The 20,808-nt window shown below is 35.8% G+C and overlaps 1 protein-coding gene across 1 annotated transcript in view; it reads right to left on the bottom strand.

Moving 5' to 3' along the window:
• Positions 1 to 20,808, bottom strand: part of LOC120776406 (phosphatidylinositol 4-phosphate 3-kinase C2 domain-containing subunit beta) — a 61,176-nt gene that overhangs the window by 17,971 nt on the left and 22,397 nt on the right. The window contains exons 8-14 of the mRNA XM_040107028.1: positions 5,702 to 6,091; positions 4,421 to 5,631; positions 3,493 to 3,738; positions 3,149 to 3,434; positions 2,471 to 2,621; positions 1,999 to 2,391; positions 1,737 to 1,937 (exon numbers count right to left, since the gene is read on the bottom strand). Of these exons, the coding sequence (XP_039962962.1) occupies positions 1,737 to 1,937; positions 1,999 to 2,391; positions 2,471 to 2,621; positions 3,149 to 3,434; positions 3,493 to 3,738; positions 4,421 to 5,631; positions 5,702 to 6,091 (2,878 nt within the window). The remainder of the gene's footprint in view (positions 1 to 1,736; positions 1,938 to 1,998; positions 2,392 to 2,470; positions 2,622 to 3,148; positions 3,435 to 3,492; positions 3,739 to 4,420; positions 5,632 to 5,701; positions 6,092 to 20,808) is intronic.

The raw sequence follows: 20,808 nt of genomic DNA, 5'->3' as shown, positions 1-20,808 counted from the left end.
GAACGGCTGAATATTTAATCGGAATGTAACCATGTGCACCTCCTCCGGGTGCCCGAAAATGAAATGGGTTAAGGGGTCACCCGCTCCGCAGCATTCACTAACATGGTAGGACCTGAACCCTTCATCGCGGTGGGTCCTCATACCATAAAGGAGCTGCTCCGAAAGGAGGGAGTACGCAGAGAGAGGTATTAACAACAACTCCATGCCAAGTAGCTAATGGGTGAAACAACCTTGGGGTTCAATATGAAATCAATCTCCCTAGAGAAAAACTCAAGCAACTTGTCGCATTCTACATTGGCGACTGTAAGCTCAAGTAGCACCTATATAACATGGGCCTAGCTTCTTGTGTAAATTGCCGGTTCTGCAACAGGAAGCGTGAAACTGCAGAACACCTCCTTATTGACCGCATAGCAGTCTGCAGACGCAGGATAAAGGCACTTGGATCCATGTTTCCAAATAAGCATCCCATCGTCTCACTATCACCTAGCAGTACATTGGAATTTATCAATATGCTGGAGCTAGGTGGATCGTTGTGACTTAGGAGAGGGCACAATAGACCTAAGGTCGCGGTGCAATCGGTATTTAGCCATATGCTTGTTGTTATAGCTTGCTATTATAGCTTCGGTGCACGCAAGGTTAACGTTTTTTTGTTTTTGTATTTGTTTTTATCATACAAGACTTGTGTAATAAACTATATTTTTTGGGATAATTTATATATGAATAAAAGCATCCATTGGGCGTTTAAAGCTTAGTTCATTGACTCCGAAATGTTCCGAAAAAATCCGCTCCTCAAAAGCAGGGAATCCAAGATAAATAAGTACTAAGAGTTTCACACCCAGTAAATAGGCTTAAAATTAATTTCGAAGCAAATATTTACAAAACTTCCAAAGACACTACCTACAAGGGTTCTAATTTAGCAGGCCCTTGAAGAAATCGATTGGTTTTAGGACTTTATTCTTCAACAATTATTCTATTTTCCTTTTTTGCCAAATTTCAAGTTCATTTCCTATAGCCTAAAAGAGTGTGAATAGATCTTTAACTTGAACAATATATTCGGATATTGTAACATTGCCCTGGAAAATAATATATGCAAAATTTCGAGAAGATATCTTGTAGAATGAAAAAGTTTCCCATATAAGAACTTCTTTTTGGATTCAACGTAAAAAGAGGTATGCTGCCGCTGAAAACATAAAAATATCAAGGTTGTAGAAGTAAGACAGATAAAACACATCGTTACTTTGGAAAGTCACCCGTGTTCTTGATCTTCACGCAAAATAAGAAGAGGATATTTATAATTGAAAAGGAACCAACGTACTAAAAAAATTACAAAGGATTTAGAACTTGATACACTTTTCGACTGCACTCTCACCCCAATTATATTTAAGAAAGTTTTGAGGTTAGTTTTTGCAATTCGAGCTGACGTTTAGAAATCGTTTTCAACAAAGATCATAAAATTAATTTCAAGTACCAGGGACTCAGTTGTCAAATACTAACGGCTCTAATTTGTAATGAAAATTTTAATTAGGAACTCAAAACAAATTCTAGACAATTATCTTGATGCAAGGTATAATCGAGGCGGCAATTTCTAAAAAGCCAACAGTTGTTATTTCCATAATTATTTAGAGGTTAAGCTTTTCTTGTAGCAAAATAACTAAAAAAATATAATTTTTTGAAAAAAAAACGGCGCTTCCGTTATAGCTTAACAGTAGTTTCTAGGAAACCACAACAAGACTCACCTGTGCAATTTAGCCAGCGGAAAGTGCAGGCATAATTTCTGATGAAACTCCGTGAATTCCTTATATGAACGGAACAAATGCGTCGGATCGGTTTGACCGTGACGCGTCACACGTAAAATATACGTGTAATACTTTTCCATATCATAATGTTTTTGACAGCGCACAACCATAACGCTCCTCAGACGCCCATCTTGTTGCATGCTGTGAATGAATATAAGCGACAATAAATTCAAACTCCAACCAACATAGGGCACGCACTTACGTGTATTTGCGCGGCACGAAGGAGAGCAGCTCACCGCTGCCCTCGTCATTGCTGAAGCGCATTTGCGCCAAATTGTGCAAGAAGAAATTGAATTGTGTGAACCAGCTCTTCAGCGAGAATTGTATCATTTTGGCAAAAGAAGCCGCCGCCTCGGGATTCGACTGCTCGGGCAGTAGAGCGCCACGCACATAAGTCACGGCATCCGCTGTCACACCCGGTATACCGGCAGTGGCCATCAGAGCAAGCATGTGTAGGATGAGATCACCGTGTTTGCGTATGATATTGAAGGCACGACAACACAAATCGACGAAATAATGAAAGTCCGTGGAGGGTTTGTCGCCGCCATTGATCACATATGCCATGTCTGAGGTGAGTACGAACGGTGTGCGGTCTCTGTGCGTTAAAGAGAGAGAGAGTGAGAAGGTAAATTGTGGAATAAAAAATATTAGAGTATGAAATGGTGAGTTAATACCTTTTGAAATTGCCGAACATTTGTGCATCGCCCAGAAACTTGCCGAAATCTATATGAAACAGATGACCCGAGGTCTTTAACATAATATTGTCATTGTGACGATCACAGATGCCGAGTATATAAGTGGCAACGCTATAGCCGGCGCAAGAAACTGCAAAAATATATTAATTAAGGAAGGTTTGATTATGGAAGGAATCGAACATTTAATGAAAATTTAATGGTTTTCAAAAAATTTCAGATATTTGCTCATATTTATAATGAAAAAAATAAAGGCAGACTTAAATTTAGGATAATATCGCGTATGAAGTATATAATATATAATAACGATATCGAAAGTGGTTTTTGAATTAGGTAAAATTATAGACAACACGACGAGTCTGGTCTTCCCTATCGGAACTAACCATATCTATACCGGGAATACCGGGAAAGGTTGTCCACTTAACAGCTTAACATAACTTTCAAACAACCATTTTCAGCCATTCTTGTGTAAGTTTTATCTCGATAATCCTCTTAATATATCAGTTGCCTATTCTAATCTCAAAAAAGCCGCGGTAAAATCCAAAATGGGTTTATTAAAACAAGGCTCACAAGATTGTATTTGTGTTAAGTCTAGTTTCTATTGTTCCCGTCTCATTGAAATACGCCAATTTACACTACAATCTACCTTCAAAGGCTCACCTGTGAAATTCTTCACCGCACGTTGATACTCCAACTGACTAGGATTCTGTTTGGCCAACCATTCAGCAATCGGACGATCCTTGAACGAACCTGTTAAGCCATATTCGACTTGTATTTTACGTAAGGTTTCCGCATCCGAGACCAGCTCAATCATGCCCTTCTTAAAGCCTGTTGGTACACAATTAAAAGTGACCATTTTCAAATCCAAACCCTCGGCCAACCACATTTTGTTCATCACACGTATGAGTTGTATGGTAAGCATATCCTGCTGTAGATCATCACCGGACTGGAAGTGCAGGATTTATTTAATATATATTATTTTAATTTATAACAAATTTACAGACCTTGAAAATAGCCGGCAATACTTCACCATCAGAGTTGATGTAGGAAATTTTCAATGGCAGCGTATTGGAGTTGAAATAACTGCAACTACGTACATTTACACCGGTCACTTCCAATTCGGGACCCAGTGGCAATGATGTGGGTTTGTCATTCAGCTGCTGATGCACGCTTTCCATACCGAAACAAAGAGTTTTCTGGCGTAGCGATTCCTTAGCCTGTTTCACGGAATCAGCAAGGCTTGCCAGACTCTGTGGAGAACGCAAATAAATAATAATTTTTAAAAAATTTTTATTTTTTTTTTTTTGATCTTTAAGTCTCACACCCGAGATGCATATTTCTTTTTTTAAGTCTCTCGATCTCTTACTCTCACTACTGATCTACAAAATTCTATCTCAATCCTCCAATTTCTCTTATTAGATCTATATATGTATCTCTCACTGGATGTATGTATATCTCTTTCTCTTATCCCTCCGATCTAAGTCTTTATCTAGACTCTGTAGAGCAAGTATAAATAAGAAATTTTATAAATATTTTTTCCTCTTTATCTATAACAATATCTCTCTCGATGTCTATCTCTTTCATTCCCATTATCACGATCTATAACTCCCACTTTATCGAAGTATTTATCAGTACCCCGATTTCTTTCTTTCGATCTATATTCCTCGCTCTTCTCTCACCCCTAATCGTTCGCACTTTCATTTGACCTATAACAATTTTTTTCTCGATGTCTATATCTCTTGCTCTCAGTGCCTCGAACTATAACACTCTCTCGAGATTTATAAATATCTCTCTCAGTTCCCGATTTCTCTCGCTCGATGTATATCTCTTACACTATATATGACTTTTTCCAACACTCTTCGTAACTGTTTCTATATTTATATACCAATCTTTATACAAATCGTTCTCTTTATAAATTCATCTCCCGCTCACCTTGCACATTATATTCTGACTGAGAAAACGCGCCAACAGTCGCTCACCGCACACCGCCAGCAGCGCGCGCAGCATCATCTTGTTCCGTCGGTAGTAGCGCGCTTGCGTTATCAGCGAGTCGTCGAATTCATTCGCTACAGACGAAGCATCAATTGAGTTCTGCGGATCATCACCCGGCAAACTGTGAACTAGTAACCAATACATATGATGTGCAATGCGCGGTGATTCCAAGCACTTGCAGAGCAAGAAGTTGGCCATATCGGATGCCTCGTATGTGTCATGCTTGAGCGCTTGCAACAATTGTGGCAGATAATCCACCAACTGATCGTTGGGCAACTGTGATATCCACTCCACCGCCTTCTGACGAACCTTCGCATCTGGATATCGCGGCAGCAACAATTCGAGCGCTTGTAAGGGTGAAAGCGGCGCCCACAAATGCAACAGCGAGTGCAGATCCATAAGACTAGCATAGTCCCAACTATGCGCGGCATGCAAAACTTTCGGCAGTGCGTAGGGAAAACTTTGCAAATACAAACGTTTCTCCCAGAACACCTCACGCTTATCCTTAGCGCCCGAATAGCCCTGTTCGGCAGTATCTAACAGCTCTTGTTGCAAGTTCGCATCTAACGAATTGAAATCGCAACGCGGCGCCGGTTGCGGCTGCTGCAAGGGTTCCGGGAACATTATGCGTCCACCATAAGGAGGTATTTCTATGCTCAGTACCGGACATAGATCCGGTTGTGGATGGCAGCCACGCGCCGGCGCCGGACCCAGGAACTTATCGGTGGTGGGCGGCCACATCGACAGCAAGTAGGAGCCGCAAATCATTTCACGCTTATGATCGAACAATTGTATGGCGCACCAACCTAATTCCGTGGGCACTTGTCGACGTTCACCATTTGCATCAGTGTTTTGTTCATTCTCCGCCGTTTGTGTGCCGTAAAGCACAAATATCAGACGCGACTCACGGGGCAGCGTACAGATCGCATTCTTATCAAATGTAAGCCATGAGGAGAAGTTGAGACGTGGAAATAGACCACCGCTCATATCGTTCGAACACTTTGTGACAATGGGATCGGAGATAAAGCGTGTACCATAGTTGATTTGTACACCCAACGAGTAGTCGTCGTAACGCCAAACGGGCGGCGGACGATGCAAACAATTTACGCTGACCACAATCGGTTTGAGTACGCACGAAATAGGCATGGGTGCTGTAAAATAGATAAATGTTTATAATATAGGTTCTGCATACTCATATACATATATATATATTTTGCTCACTTGTCGAGTAATCCAGCGACTTCACCGAGAAGCCCACGCGAAACACATTGGAATAGAGTTCAATCAGCTCTTGCACGGCATCACGCAGCTGATTGCATTTCAATTTAATTTGATCCAGCATGGGGCGCGGCACTAAACGCACCTCCGCGTAATCGCCGCGTTCGCTAACAATCTCCGGATTTGTATCGCTGGAGTGCGAGGCGTACTTCACTTGTCCCTCTTCGCAAATGCGTTTGAGATCGGCAATGCAAGCCGAGATTTCGAGTGTGTCAATGGAGCCGAGCAGCGCGCATATGGCTTTGACGGCCTGCACAACGCCCGAGCAGGAGAGTATTTGGCGCGAGTTCGGGTCGGCGCTCTCCAGCTTATCTATTTCGGTTTCCAGGGTTTCTGTGGGAAGAAGGTATATACAGTTTATTTCATATATAATGGACATATGTTTACAAAAATAAGAACATATTTGTAGCATCAAAAAATGTTGCATACTTTCAAGAGAAATTCTTAAATTTTTTATTCTTTAGGTTTTCGAATTCATTTTTCTAATTACATCTCTAAAATAAATATTTCTTTTTTCCAAATTATTACCGAATATATTTCAATAACCGGGAGAGCTCTCGCATTATATTTTGTTCTCTTGGCATCTTAATTACTCGCAAAATCAAATGTCAAGTAAAAAGAGGATGTTTGAATTTTTTAAACAGCTTTTAGGCGTAATATATTTAATAAATAAAAATTGAATTAATAGCACGGTAATATTATTTTATACTAGGAAGCCGAAAACGTCATATATTCTTCAAAATTGTTAACATTTTGAAAGATTGAGAATATCTTTATATATATAAATCTTCTGACCGTGTGTTTGTAATTGAACTGCTCCTAAACGGCTGGACCGATTTTGATGAAATTTTTTGTGTGTGTTTAAGGAGATTCGAGGATGGTTTAGATTCACAATTTGGCCCATTGGAAATTGTTTTTTTTGTTTTTTAATTAATTTTTCATTTGTAATTAATTGCTAATTTTGGAATGTTTTACATTGAATTCGATAGATTGCGCTACCATCGCAGTATCCAATATTCAAACCTTAAATTGGCGTAAACGTGCAATAAACAAAACGATGCCAAAGTAAAAGGCGACATCTGTAGACAAGTTTTCATAATGTGGACAGTGTTGTTCGTTCTTAAGTAATAAATTGGGTGATTCAATACGTCTATGGGTAGCTATAACTATTTTTTCATACCTGCTAACTATTGGAAGGGATATCTTGACAGGCAATTTAAAATTGCAAAAGGTTTGGCATAAAAAAGTAGCGGCATAACTGAAGTGTTGATAAAAAGGTCTATTAAAATTTGAGATATACAGAAATCTTTTCGAAGCATTGCACAGAGCTATGCAATATTTAAACGGAAACGATGAAGTACATACACATGTACATATGTATGTGCGTACAATTTCAAACTGATCCTTAGTGAAAAATAATAAAATTGCTAAATATTGGGAATGGTAGAATAGAACTGCAATCAAATACACAGTGCAATGAATTAAAACTGGCTCATTTATCATTCGATGAATAATATACCACGGACATCCCAAAAGACTGATGCCAAAACCTTGTCAGCCGATTTTTTTGTCTTTCCACGCTTGAGAACCGTTTCTTAATATGCAGTCCACTAGGCTGACAATCGATTGGACTCGATTGATTTCCCTGATGCACAGCCCAAATTCAGTAGTATTTTTACCCCAAAAACCAATTCATTCTTAACGTACGAAATGCTTTTTGATTCATTTTTTTGTAAACTAACACAAGTTGTTTCACCAAAAATGCGCTTATTCCTTAACTAATACTTATAGAAATCATTTAGATGGTATTAGTAGTACTACCTATGTATCAGCCACAGTAAAACGTGGGCGGGTCCTCTAGTATATATATATATACCCAATTTTATTTATTTTTTCCATGACTACCTTCTATCAATATGGCATATACTAATAAAGTATTCCCTGAGGTTCATTAAAAAGTACCATTACCAATTATATGGAGTTAAGTTACCCGGGTGTTATGTGTTTGTTAAATGGGGGCTTGGTCAGGTTTTTGTCCACTTTCATCCATCCATTTCATACGCTGTTAAGTGTAAAACAAGCTTACTAAATCTTAATAAGATATTGGCCGATATATGCAACACAAGTCGCCCCGTACTTTGAAAATCTTTATATTACGTAAATGAGGGCTGTGGAAAATATTGACACCAATTCAACCCATTTGTGATACACAGAGATAATATTTACAGGGTAGGAATCTCTCTGTATTTGACTTGTATACATATACCATACGTTGACCGATATTTTCGGTCAAAAATCAGCACTATATACTGGCATCCACATTTCCGGTATTTGTCGGCTTGAACAGTTTTGGTTGGACTTTTCGGTCATAAGGTGGCATTATTCAAAATTAAAGACGTATTAAAAATTTGCACTTATATAACGTCATATTAATTACTTCTTGATGTGAACACTGGAAAGTGAACGAATAAAGTGGCATTGAAATTTTTGTTATATGGAAATTTAGCGTGGTTGTGGCCCGATTTCGCTCAATTTCACAATGTGATATAAGAGTTTAAGAAAAATACCACCTACTTAATTTAGTTGAGAAAGGTTGGTCGGGTCCCGAGATATATGATTTTCCAAAAAGTGGGCGGTGGCACGCTCATCGCTCACTTTTTATCCCGGCTCCTGTAAAGCCTCCTTATTTAGTTTTTGATTTACTCTGCTTGTAGTAGTACAGTACCTTTAGTGATTACTGTGAGTGAGCGGGGTTACCATCCGATTTCATCAATTTTTACGCAGTCGGTAGGCGTTTTTATAATATTCGTATTTGTGCTGGGTTGGTTGTTGTATCTTAAGTTAATAATGGAAATATGTACACTAAACTTATCAGAGGGCCGGGCCACGTCCACTTTTTCAAAAGATTTTACCCGCAGGTCTCCCTTGCAACTGCGATCTACTGTGCGAAATTACTGTTCTGTATTAATTAGTTATGGCACTTTATAGACTTTCGGGAAATGGCGTTTTGCGATCGTGGCTGTGGTTCATCCACGAACTCGTAATTTTTTTTGTACTAAAGAACCCGCATACCAAGTTTCACCAAGATATCTCAATTTTTACTCACGTTTCAGCTTGGACGGACGGATAGACGGATATACAGTCACCCTGTTTCAACTTTTCTCGCCATCCTGATCATTTGTATATATAACACTATATCTATGTCGCTTAATTTTAGGTGATACATACAATCGTTAGTTGAACAAAACTATTATACTCTGCATCAACAAGTTGCAAGAGTATAAAACTCATTATTTATTGAAGCAACATACTATAATTACCGATAGTTATCACATATCCTAAATTATAGAATAGGCAGAACATAGAAAAACTATGAATTTTCTACACCCTTCAAGCCATAGTAGTTTCCAACGGTATAGATTTTCGACTTAATTAACAATTCAAATGTTTGGAATTTAAAACGAAAATTATGCAACAAAATTCTAGTAAATTTTATTTTCTTTAGTGATTTCTCTGGTGTAAATTACCATTTGAACATTTGAACAAACGATTGAAAATCTGGTCTTACTATAGAAAAATTTGGACATGCTATTGAATACTTTTCTACATATTTATACATAAGTGTATATATGTAACACTCAAAAATTAAAGAAAATACTTAACACTTACATAAGCTCGAGTTTATTTGTTCGTTTTCGACGATTGATTAATTTTATACTCTCTTTAAGGCCGAAATTGTTACAACGAACTGGAGCCACCGAAGTATTTTTTACTGAACCCACTTTCATTTCAAGTACTGCCCATTTTTCTTCAAATCTTTTATCTTCTTTATTGTTCACCTTATGCATTCCATTATCACACTGTATATTGCCATTTTGTCCATTCGGCCGCACAATAAACGCACCTTTGCAGCGCGTCCATAACTGTGCAATTGGAAAGGTCACTGCATACACGTAACCTCTCACCGTTTGCTTAAAGTGCATGGCAAAGCGATTAATTATAGCGAATTTATGTTGACCCACTTTTGTGTTTGCAAATTTCAAGCGTTTTCGTTTTTATTTCCAATTGCCCGCTATGTGCACACTGGCTCGAGTATTTGTAGAACAATTGATTGGAATAGTTTACCGCTGTGTGGGGCGCTTCAAATAGACATGCAGAACTAATTTGGTTGCATAAGAATATCCAGTTCAAGGATAATGTAGACAAACCAGTTTATTGAATTTTTAAGGATTGTTGTGCTTCATCGTTTTAGCTTTTTCAGCTAAGTGTTTATTATTGAAAGTGGATACGAGTATACATACAAGCAGTTGCTTGGAATGTTTAAAAATAAGGGTATTTATCTGTAAAATGATTAAGCCTAATAAATTTTAATAGAGAATACTCGAATTATTGTTATATTAAAAGTTTTGAAAGTAATTTATTTCTTGAATCTTGGTACTTTCGAGGCTTAATAATTATACTCTCGCAACAATGTTGCTAAGGAGAGTATTATAGTTTTGTTCACATAACGGTTGTTTGTAAGTCCTAAAACTAAAAGAGTCAGATTAGGGTTATATATACCAAAGTGATCACGGTGACGAGTAGTGTTGAAATCCGGATGTCTGTCTGTCTGTCCGTCCGTCCGACCGTGCAAGCTGTAACTTGAGTAAAAATTGAGATATCATGATGAAACTTGGTGCACGTATTTCTTGGCTCCATAAAAAGGTTAAGTTCGAAGATGGGCAAAATCGGCCTACTGCCACGCCCACAAAATGGCGAAAACCGAAAACCTATAAAGCGTCATATATGTATAAGTGGCCATAAATAAAGATATTAAAATGAAATTTGTACAAAGAATCGCATTAGGGAGGGGCATATTTATACGTAATTTTTTTGGAAAAGTGGGCGTGGCCCCGCCCCCTACTAAGTTTTTTGTACATATCTCGGAAACTACCATAACTATGTCAACCAAACTCTACAGAGTCGTTTCTTTCAAGCATTTCCATATACACTTCAAAAACGGAAGAAATCGGATAATAACCACGCCCACCTCCCATACAAAGGTTATGTTGAAAATCACTAAAAGTGCGTTAACGGACTAACAAAAAACGTCAGAAACACTAAATTTTACGGAAGAAATTGCAGAAGGAAGCTGCACCCAGGCTTTTTTTTTAAATTGAAAATGGGCGTGGCCTCGCCCACTTATGGACCAAAAACCATATCTCAGGAACTAGTCGACCGATTTCAATGAAATTCGGTATATAATATTTTCTTAACACCCTGATGACATGTACGAAATATGGGTGAAATCGGTTCACTAACCACGCCTTCTTCCAATATAAAGCTATTTTGAATTCCATCTGATGCCTTCTCAGTATAATACGAGTATAAACATTAGGAACCAATGATGATAGCGGAATAAAACTTTACACAAATACGGTATTTGAAAAATATGTAAATGACGGATAATGAAATCTCGATTATCACTTTACCATGCGAGAGTATAAAATGTTCGGTGACACCCGAACTTAGCCCTTCCATACTTGTTTATCATTTGCTATTTCTAGAATACACAAAATAAATTTCAGAAAAAAAATTAGTTTTCATAAAATTATACGTACTTGATGTAGAGATCTTAGTGTGCCCGTTGTCAAGATTTCTACCCTTATCATTATTTGAAAATTCATATATTTCAATGATTGATTCTTCCCTTTACAAATACAAAAGATTTCCTACTTTCAGCGATCAGTTTGTCTGGCCGCTATATGCTATAGTGACTCGATCTAAACAATTTCTTCGGAGATTACACCGTTGCCTTGAACTATAACCAATGTAGAATGCGGAAGATACTGAGGGAATAGTTTATATATATACGGGTGGACGGGTGGACGGACGGACAGACAAACATGGCTAAAGCAACAAAGCTCGTCACCCTGATCATTTACATATGTACATACTTTCGTGGTTTCGAGGAAAGTGGTTTAAAAGTTTCGCCATGAGGTCCAACTTGTTAATTTTTGTGTTGTCTTACTGAATAGTTGCTTGTTAATTTTTGTGTTGTCTTACTGAATAGTTGCACATATTATTTTTTTCTTAAGAAGACTTTCTCAAAATATTCGATATCAGACTGCTATAGCACTTAGCCGCCACACAAACTGAACTATTAAAATTAAGTTCTGGCATGGAAAACTTTTCTAAAAACACACAAACAAAGAACATATTTTCATGGCAAAGGCACCGATATAAACACCAAAACTTAAAATCGTATGACTATAGTATATAGCTGTCCTCCTAAATGAACCATCAAAATAAGTTCTTGTATGGATAACTTTTTTATTTAACTAGCTGTCTTCACATAACGTGTCTAGAATACCCACTTAAAATAATAAAATTTTTGAAAACTGGAGAAAGTAAACTTCTGTTAAAAAATTGCGCTTATCAAAAGGTCGCATACAAAAATTTCGGAAACACATTTACATTAATACAAGTATGAAGCTTATTATAAAGAACCGCAAATTTTATGCGCGTTTTTTTAAAAACGGCAAGCTCTATTATATATAATAACGACACTATTGTTATTGTGACAAATTTTATTTTGTCCCACCTGCCTTAGTCTAATGCCGCCACAATAAAAAGGCTTTGTCAAAATTTTGTCAGTATAAAAGTGTCATACAAAATGCGCAGCGCACAATTTTTTACACAACAAAAAACTTAAATGTTTATCTGACGTGTGTAAAGGAGGAAAAAATACCTAAAAAAATTATAATAATGTTTTTGATAAATCTTTATTTGGCTTAAAAGACATGCGCAATTATCAAGCCGCCGCTTTATACAAACGTCAACGCCCGCGAAATGCGTGACTACACCGTTAACCCAAAGCGACAATGCAAGCAGACACTCAGCCAGTCAGTCAGTCAGTCAGTGAGACAGAAAGTCCTTCAGCCTGTCATTGAAGAACTGAGTCAGTGAGTTTGCTCGCCGATTGGTGTACAGCTGGCATGTCATGGGAAACTCACATGCCGCCGTCAGGCAGATTGTCTTCTCTTAGACGACTTGTTTTTAGTGTCTTTTATTATAGTGTTTTGTTGTTTCTGGCTTAGCTTATGTCACGCGAAACAGCAATGACATTTGCATAGAAACACACATATAATACATGCTTTCATTGTGTAACTGGGAAATAAACGTTAAAACGTGGCAAAATGTGTTAAAACAACAACAATAATAACAAAAAATTTGCAAAGGAAGTGAGTGATTAATTTGGCTTTTCTGCTGCTGATTTGTCGGCGATTGGCTGTGACACGCAGCTGCATGTGGCAACCAAATGCCATAAAATGTGTGTTAGTATAATATAACGGTAAATTTATATATACGCTAAGTTAAAAATACCGTTAAAAATCTCTAATAATATGCATTTTTGCCATTTTTATGCTTGTAGCATAAGTAGACACGCTGTCAGCGCACTCATTGCTAGAGATGACACGCCGTATACGCAACCCGCAAGACAGCACCCCAAACAGCCATTAAATTTACGCTACAACGCAGCGCTTATTGGGGCGATAAAATTACACTTATCTTGGCTGAAACATACATACATATGCACATTTACATATATGTATAAGTACATACAGATGTTACATATACATACATATCAAAAAATATCTCCCCTACTAAGCACTTTGTAATCACATGACACTCACATACCTTGCTCAAGTCACATGTAAAGCCTATCTGCTACGCTTACCTCGTACGTGCTTGGCCTTTGTGGCTTTGTGTGCGTTTGTGTGTATTTTTTTCAGCATGTTGTTGTGGGAGTGCGTTCACATTTCACGCAAATACAAATGTGGATTTTTAGGTTAATTAAAAACAAGAGTTCGTTGACAGCGTTGCCACTACGACTGTGTAAGTAGGCATAAATACTTGTACGTTTATGCTCATATTACGTAAGACTTGACAGGTGAGTGAAGTTGAAGTGAAAGACGCGTTCTTTGAGTAGGACTGAAAATGTGTGCATTTTTATGGTATGTGTTGCATTGTTTTTGCCCAATTGGTGAGTTCATCTGTGGTTTTTTGCCAACTTTAATTTTTTGCGGCTATATGCATACATTAGGTATTTTGCTCTTAGGTCTCTTCACGTTTCGCAATTTTTCCCTATTTTCATATTTTTTCCAAGGCATGAAGACCGTGGCCTAACAAAGTTCTTGACTGCAGATCTATGGTATTTTGTTACAAAAAGTTTCCTCCTTAGGCGAAATCATGATATATAATATTTTAAGATTTAACTTTTAGTGACGAGCAAATAAAAAACCAATTTAACCACATAACAAAAGTTAGACTAGTCCATATTTTAGCTTAACGCCCTTTTCTCCACATTATTTTCGGATCTATGTGGATTATATAAAGGTTAAATAGAATGATTGTTGTAATATCGAGATTAAGAGACAAAATCAGTCCACAGAGTCAAAGGGTTTTACAGTAACAAAAGTTGAACTTTAAACTGTAAGAGTACTCAAATCTGACATTGAATATCAGCCGGAATGGAGCCGCCTTTTCATCTGACCAATCACCTCACCTAATTGAGGTAATAATTTTTGCCGCTACATCAACTACAAAAATAAAACCAGGAAAGGTGTTAAAACTGAAGCTTCGAAAATTTTTTTTTTGAAAAAATTTAACTAAAAATTTAAATTTAAATTAAATTAGAAATATAAATAAGTAAACAAATAAACGAAATTGATAACAAATTATGTATATTTAAGAACGCTTATGATTGTGTTTACGCAAGTTGCCTTTTATATTTCGGGATTAAAGAACAAAAACAAATTTTAGTCATCAAAAATCACGTTATTGTCTTTCAAAATATTCGCCATCAAGATTTATATACTTTTGCATGCGTTTGAACCATTTTTCGAAGCACTTTTGCCACTCAGATAGAGGTATCTCCAAAACATGCCTTCTGAACACATCAACCGTGTCGAAAAACGTTGACCTCTTAGTATGACTCACAAAAGTGATGTTTTGAGTACCCAAAAATGCAGATTTTTCAGTCGATGGGTAAGAGTTTGCATTGTTGTTCTAAAAAACAGGTAACGATTTGCTTGGAAGTGCTTCGTGCGCAAACCACTTTTGTTGAATACGGCTCACCTTGAGCAGTTGACTGATCTTTACTTTCGGGTGCATACGCATAAATCCATGTTTTATCAACGCTCACGAATTCATGGACGTGTTTCGAAGCACATGTATCTTATTTTTTTTACATTTCTCCCGACCAATCGATACGGGCCTTTTATTGAGCAATCGACAAATTTTGTGGGATCCAACCGGAATAACAACTAATTTTGGACGACCTTCAAGAAATCCGTCTTAGAGTGATCTACGACAGGAATTGAATTCACTATACCACCGACAAACACTGGCCTTGATGGAGCTTCATCTCCAAAAACTGAACTTAGTTCATCATAATCACTCGAAAATATTTGCGGTTTAAGTTCATTTTTTGGCCGAGATGGATATTTTAAGTTACTGTAAGCAACACAAACAGCGCTCGTGTGAGAAAACGTGCTGAGTATATATAACATCAAAACTGTCAAACTTTACGATAAAATTGTAAGTTGCCAACACTGGGACTGGGGTTGCCAAATTCAGAAATATAAAGGGCAAGCTACGTAAGATGGGTAGTGTTGTCATTTATTGAGAAAAAATCAACTGATTTCATATCTCATAAATATAAGAATATATCAAAAAGTTGTGCCAATTAAATAAATTAGTTAGTCAAGACTTTTTTGAGTAGAATTACTTATTAGGTAAATTTCTAAGATAAAGTAAGATATTTCAAGTTAAAAATTGCAAATATAATGAACACTTAATATGATATATTTCATCAAATCATAAGAGTATTATAAAATTTACTGTCGCATACTTTTGCAGAGTTAATTTCTTGTTCAAATTTTTCAAGTTAAAATATTGCAATAAAAATTTAAAAATGATTCAAAAGTTGTGCCTATTAAAAAAAAGTTAGTCAAGATATTTTTGAGCAGAGTTGCCACCTAAGGGAAATTAAAAAAATATTTTTAGTTTAAAATTTTGAACAACAAATGTTTAACAAACTATAAAAGTTGGAAAAAAAATTCTTTGTGTAGAGTTGCCACTGACTTTAAGTTTTTAAGTTAAAAATTGGAAATAAAAATTGGAAAAAAAATGCTATATGTTTATGAAACTAAGAAATGAAGAAATTTTTGTGTCAGAGCCGCTTTTGAATAGCGCGATCATTGCCAATATATAAAATTTACTGTCGCAGTTACTTTTGCGTAGAGTTGCCACTGTTCAAAATTTTTCAAGTTAAAAATTCGCAATAAAAATTTAAAAATGATTCAAAAGTTGTGCCTATTAAAAAAAAGTTAGTCAAGATATTTTTGAGCAGAGTTGCCACCTAAGGGAAATTAAAAAAATATTTTTAGTTCAAAATTTTAAACAACAAATTTTTAACAAGCTATAAAAGTTGAAAAAAAAATTCTGTCGCAGGTACTTTTGCGTAGAGTTGCCACTGATTTAGAGTTTTTGAGTTAAAAATTGATAATAAAAATTAGAAATAAAAAATGCTATATGTTTATGAAACTAAAAATTTAAAAAATGTTTTTGTCTGAACCACTTTTGAATAGCGCGATCATTGACAATATATTCTGAGTATGCTTGCCATATGTATAGATTAATAAAATATTCCAATTTGGGCAATCTTTGAGAGATAAACTTACCGAAATATAATTTTTTCGAAATAGTGTGCGAATCAAAAAAAGATAATGATAAATAAATTTACTTGCTTTGTATTCGCTGATTTGCAATTATTAACTGCTTCTGAGCTTATGTAAATTAAAAATCATAGTAATTTTGGCAAATTGCACGGACATATTTTAAATAAAGCACTTCGCTTCTGTAGACATTAAAAATAAATGTGCAAATTTGCAACAATAAATATGGAGCTTAAAACCTTTTGCAATTAAATTAATTGCGTAGTCAAAGGAGAGAAAGAGATTTAATCGTTATGTGTGTGTGTGCGTAAGTAAGACCAAGCTTTTATTGCACATGTTTACATTACGCAAGTGAATAAATGATTAAATGCATATTAATGCCTGCAATGTGCGAAGAAAAAAAGCAGAGGTGAATGAGGGAGTGTGTGCCGGTAATAATTAATTATCATTTTTTTAACTCGTATCTACAGGTATACAGGCCAATATGTATGTATACAAGTACTCAAGATGAACTGCAATTATATGCAGAAATATTTCACGCCATACTTCATGTAATAATCTGCGCTCCGCATGCGTAAATATGCTGCACTAATTGCATTTTAGCGCAAATTGAAGGCAGCAAACAATAGTTGAGTGAAAGCAACTGATTTAATATTAAACGCGCATATTGAAATTAATTGAGTAGTACACATGAATTAATCAGGCGTGCAAATGCGAATTTAAAATGCACAAATTATTCACACATAAAGTGTGTATGCTGTGTGAAAGGGGTTGAATTCAATTTGACAGCGTAAGTTTTATTATTGGAGCACGGGGCGTATAAGTAACATGTATGCAAGTAGAATGCGCTTCTTTTGTCCGCGGTGTGTAATTATATTTGGAAACTTTTTTTCAGTTGTATATTGTATAGGCATGCATGTGTACAGCCATATATGCATATGTATGTAGAAGTATATACTATATGTACATATGTATACATATTATACCCTGAACAGGGTATATTAAGTTTGTCACGAAGTTTGTAACACCCAGAAGGAATCGTCGGACACCCTATAAAGTATATATGTATATAAATAATCAGCATGTCGAGCTGAGTCGATTTAGCCATGTCCGTCTGTCTATCCGTCTGTCCGTCTGTCTATCCGTCTGTCCGTCTGTCTGTCTGTATACGAACTAGTCCCTCAGTTTTTAAGATATCGTTTTTGAAATCTCTTCAAGAAGCTGCTCATTTGTCGGAACGGCCGATATCGGACCACTGCAACATATCGCTGCCATACAAACTGAACGATCGGAATCAAATGCTTGTATGGAAAACTTTCACATTTGCCAATGTATCTTCACCAAATTTGGCATAGATTATTTTCTAAGGCAACAATGTAATATCCGAGGAAATTGTTCAGATCGGTTAACTATAGCATATAGCTGCCATACAACCTGAACACATAGTTACTAACAGAAATGCACCTGTGAAGGGTATTTAGCTTCGGTGCAACCGAAGTTAACGTTTTTTCTTGTTTTATATTTGTTTTGAAGTGCTAATTAGCATGATAATGAACTCGCTTAAATATTTCAGAACAAATGAAGCGTGTAAATAATTAGCATGCCAAAATTGCATTGCTTAATATGAAGGATGATAAAGTCTGTGAAGTAGCTATAATTCAATTGCATAAAAGCTACTTTTTAATTTCTGATACGCTGCTATCACTATTATTACTATATATCTCCCATCATTTTTAAAAAAAAACAAAAAAAAATTAGTAAATGAGTATTAACTAAAATTCACTTTCTCATTTAAACTCAGATTTTATGTTTGCAGCAATTTCAATTCGTAAGTTCAACAAGTGAGGAATGGCTAAGTTCGGGTGCAACCGCACATTTTATACTTTTGCAACTTACAAGAATCAAAGTCAGGGAAATACTTTAAGTTGAAAAACCAATCATATAGAGTAAAGTCAGTCGAATGTTCGAAAATGCTGATATTAATTATGTAGGGGCTAGACCAAGTTTTCGCTCAAATTTATCTATTTTAGGCACATAGATGCACTCTCTTGAATAAAACACACACTCTTATATTCATTGAAATTACTCACATATTGGGCGATATATGCAATACAAAGTCACCCGGACGGTCGAAACTCCTTATATTAAGTATATGAGGGCTAAGGGAAGTATTGATCCGATTTAACCCATTTTTGACATGCAGGCATAGCATTATAAGAGAAGGATTATCCCTTAAATCCAGATATATGTATATATAATACATTGATAGACATTCTCGATCAAAAGTCAACTATAGCTACTGGCGTCCACATATTCGGTACCTAGGCTCCTGAACAGTTTTGGTTGGATTTGAACAATTTTTTGTCATAGTTGGCATACGCTAAAAGCATTATTCGTGCAAAGTTCAATCCCATTATATTAATTTCTTCTTGATTTGTGTACTGAAAAGTAAAAGCATCAAGTGAAATTTAAAATTTTGCTATATGGGAAGTAGGAGTGACATAGGTATATGATTTTTTGTCGAAATCGGTTCGTCGGGTCCCGTAATATGGGATTTCCCGCTTCTGGTGCCTTTTGTTTTTGATTTACTTCAAAAATTTTGCCCACAGGAGCCCCTTCCTACTGCGATCCTCTGTACCAAGTTACAGTTTTATATCTTAATTTAGTGCTTAGTTATGGCACTTAATGTGTTTTCGGTTAATGGCGATCTGTGAGCGTGGCAGTGGTCCGATTAACGTTTTTTCTGTACTAAGGAACCTGTGTAACTAGTTTCATCGAGATATCTCAATTTTTACTCAATTTACAGGAAACTCTAAGTTTAATCACGGTATTACTTTAAAAATAAAAAAAAATAAAAAAAGTAAAACTTTGTTCATAATTTTAAAATTCCTAATTTATTATTCAAAATCAATATCATCTCCCTCAAAGTATACCCCCTCGGCTCAATAACTTGTGCCAACGTTTTCTCCAATTCTCCAAACAGTTGTTAAGATAAATTTTCGGAATAGCCTTCAAAACGCTCAGCCAAGCCATTCACATTTTAAGTCTTCAACTGTCTCAAAATGATTTCCCCACATCACACACCACCACACATCGATAATAAAAGAAAAATGACAACATAGCTTTGATTTTTGATCTGCTTTGAAGTGGTTTTTTCGGTTTCGACTTGTAGTCAGCATTGTTTCACAGACATTAACATCACGCTGTTTTTCGAAAAAAATTAATGATTTTGGAGCCAATCTTGCTTTTACGTTTCTTAAATCCAAATCATCTTTTAAAATAGTTTTCACTGATCCTTCCAATATTCCAACGATGCCTGTAAGATCTATGACTGTTAATCGTCGATTCTCCAGCACCAATTCTTTTATTTTATTGACTTGTTGATCATCAGTTAATGTTGTTGGCCGTCTAGGACGGGGTTCGTTGTCAACACGTTCTCGATACTTTTTGAATAGTTAGTCCCAATCAAAAACACTTGCTCGTGACATATATAATGAATATAGATATCTATTAATTAATTAAATATTTATATACATATATATATATATTAATCTTAACTTGGTATATCGTTTATTTATTTTTAATATTTATATAAGTATAATAAATAAATTTACATTTAAAATAAATACATGATAAAATATTTATAAATAAATTTAATATTTATAAAATTTATTAAAAAAAAAAAAAAAAAAAAATTAGATGAAACTTAAATATTACATACAATTATCGCCGAACTCTTTTTCTAAATGTTTCGGTACCATAAATTTTATTCCGCAAACAAAATTTATTGGAAGTTCTTTGTTGAATAATTTCACTTTTTGTAAAAATCGCCGAATGCACTTTATGTACTTCAGAGAGACAAGCGTAAACCAAACTCTAATGATTGTGAATGACGCAACATTTTCACTGATGTCACCGAGAGTCATAGCAACCCAGAAAAAAATTTCGACAAATAGGTTTTGGTGCAAAATTTAAATTAAAAAGTCTTACTATTTTTTGCCCACAGTAGTGCATATCAAAATTTCAAATTTTTTCAAAACTTGAGAGATTTTATGATTTATAAAATCTCTTCTTTCTGATGGTATTAAAATTATATTTCCATGACAGTCGTAGTTCGGGAAATCGAGGACAAACCTTTTTAAATCCTCAAAAATGCAACCACGTCCTCCCCCAAACTCAGAACGCCCTTGAAGTAAGTAGGGTTTTCATGGAAAAAAAATCTGCGAATTTATTTTATAAATATAAATTGAGTAATTTTATTTTTTTTACATTAAACCAGTTTTCCAACCACAAAATGGCGGAATTGTTTAGTGGAAAATAGCAGTTTTC

The sequence above is a fragment of the Bactrocera tryoni genome, chromosome 5 (genome assembly GCF_016617805.1).
Source record: "Bactrocera tryoni isolate S06 chromosome 5, CSIRO_BtryS06_freeze2, whole genome shotgun sequence".
Lineage (NCBI taxonomy): Eukaryota > Metazoa > Arthropoda > Insecta > Diptera > Tephritidae > Bactrocera > Bactrocera tryoni.
Note: the sequence above shows the minus strand (reverse complement) of the source record. Positions and strands in the feature narration are given on the sequence as shown.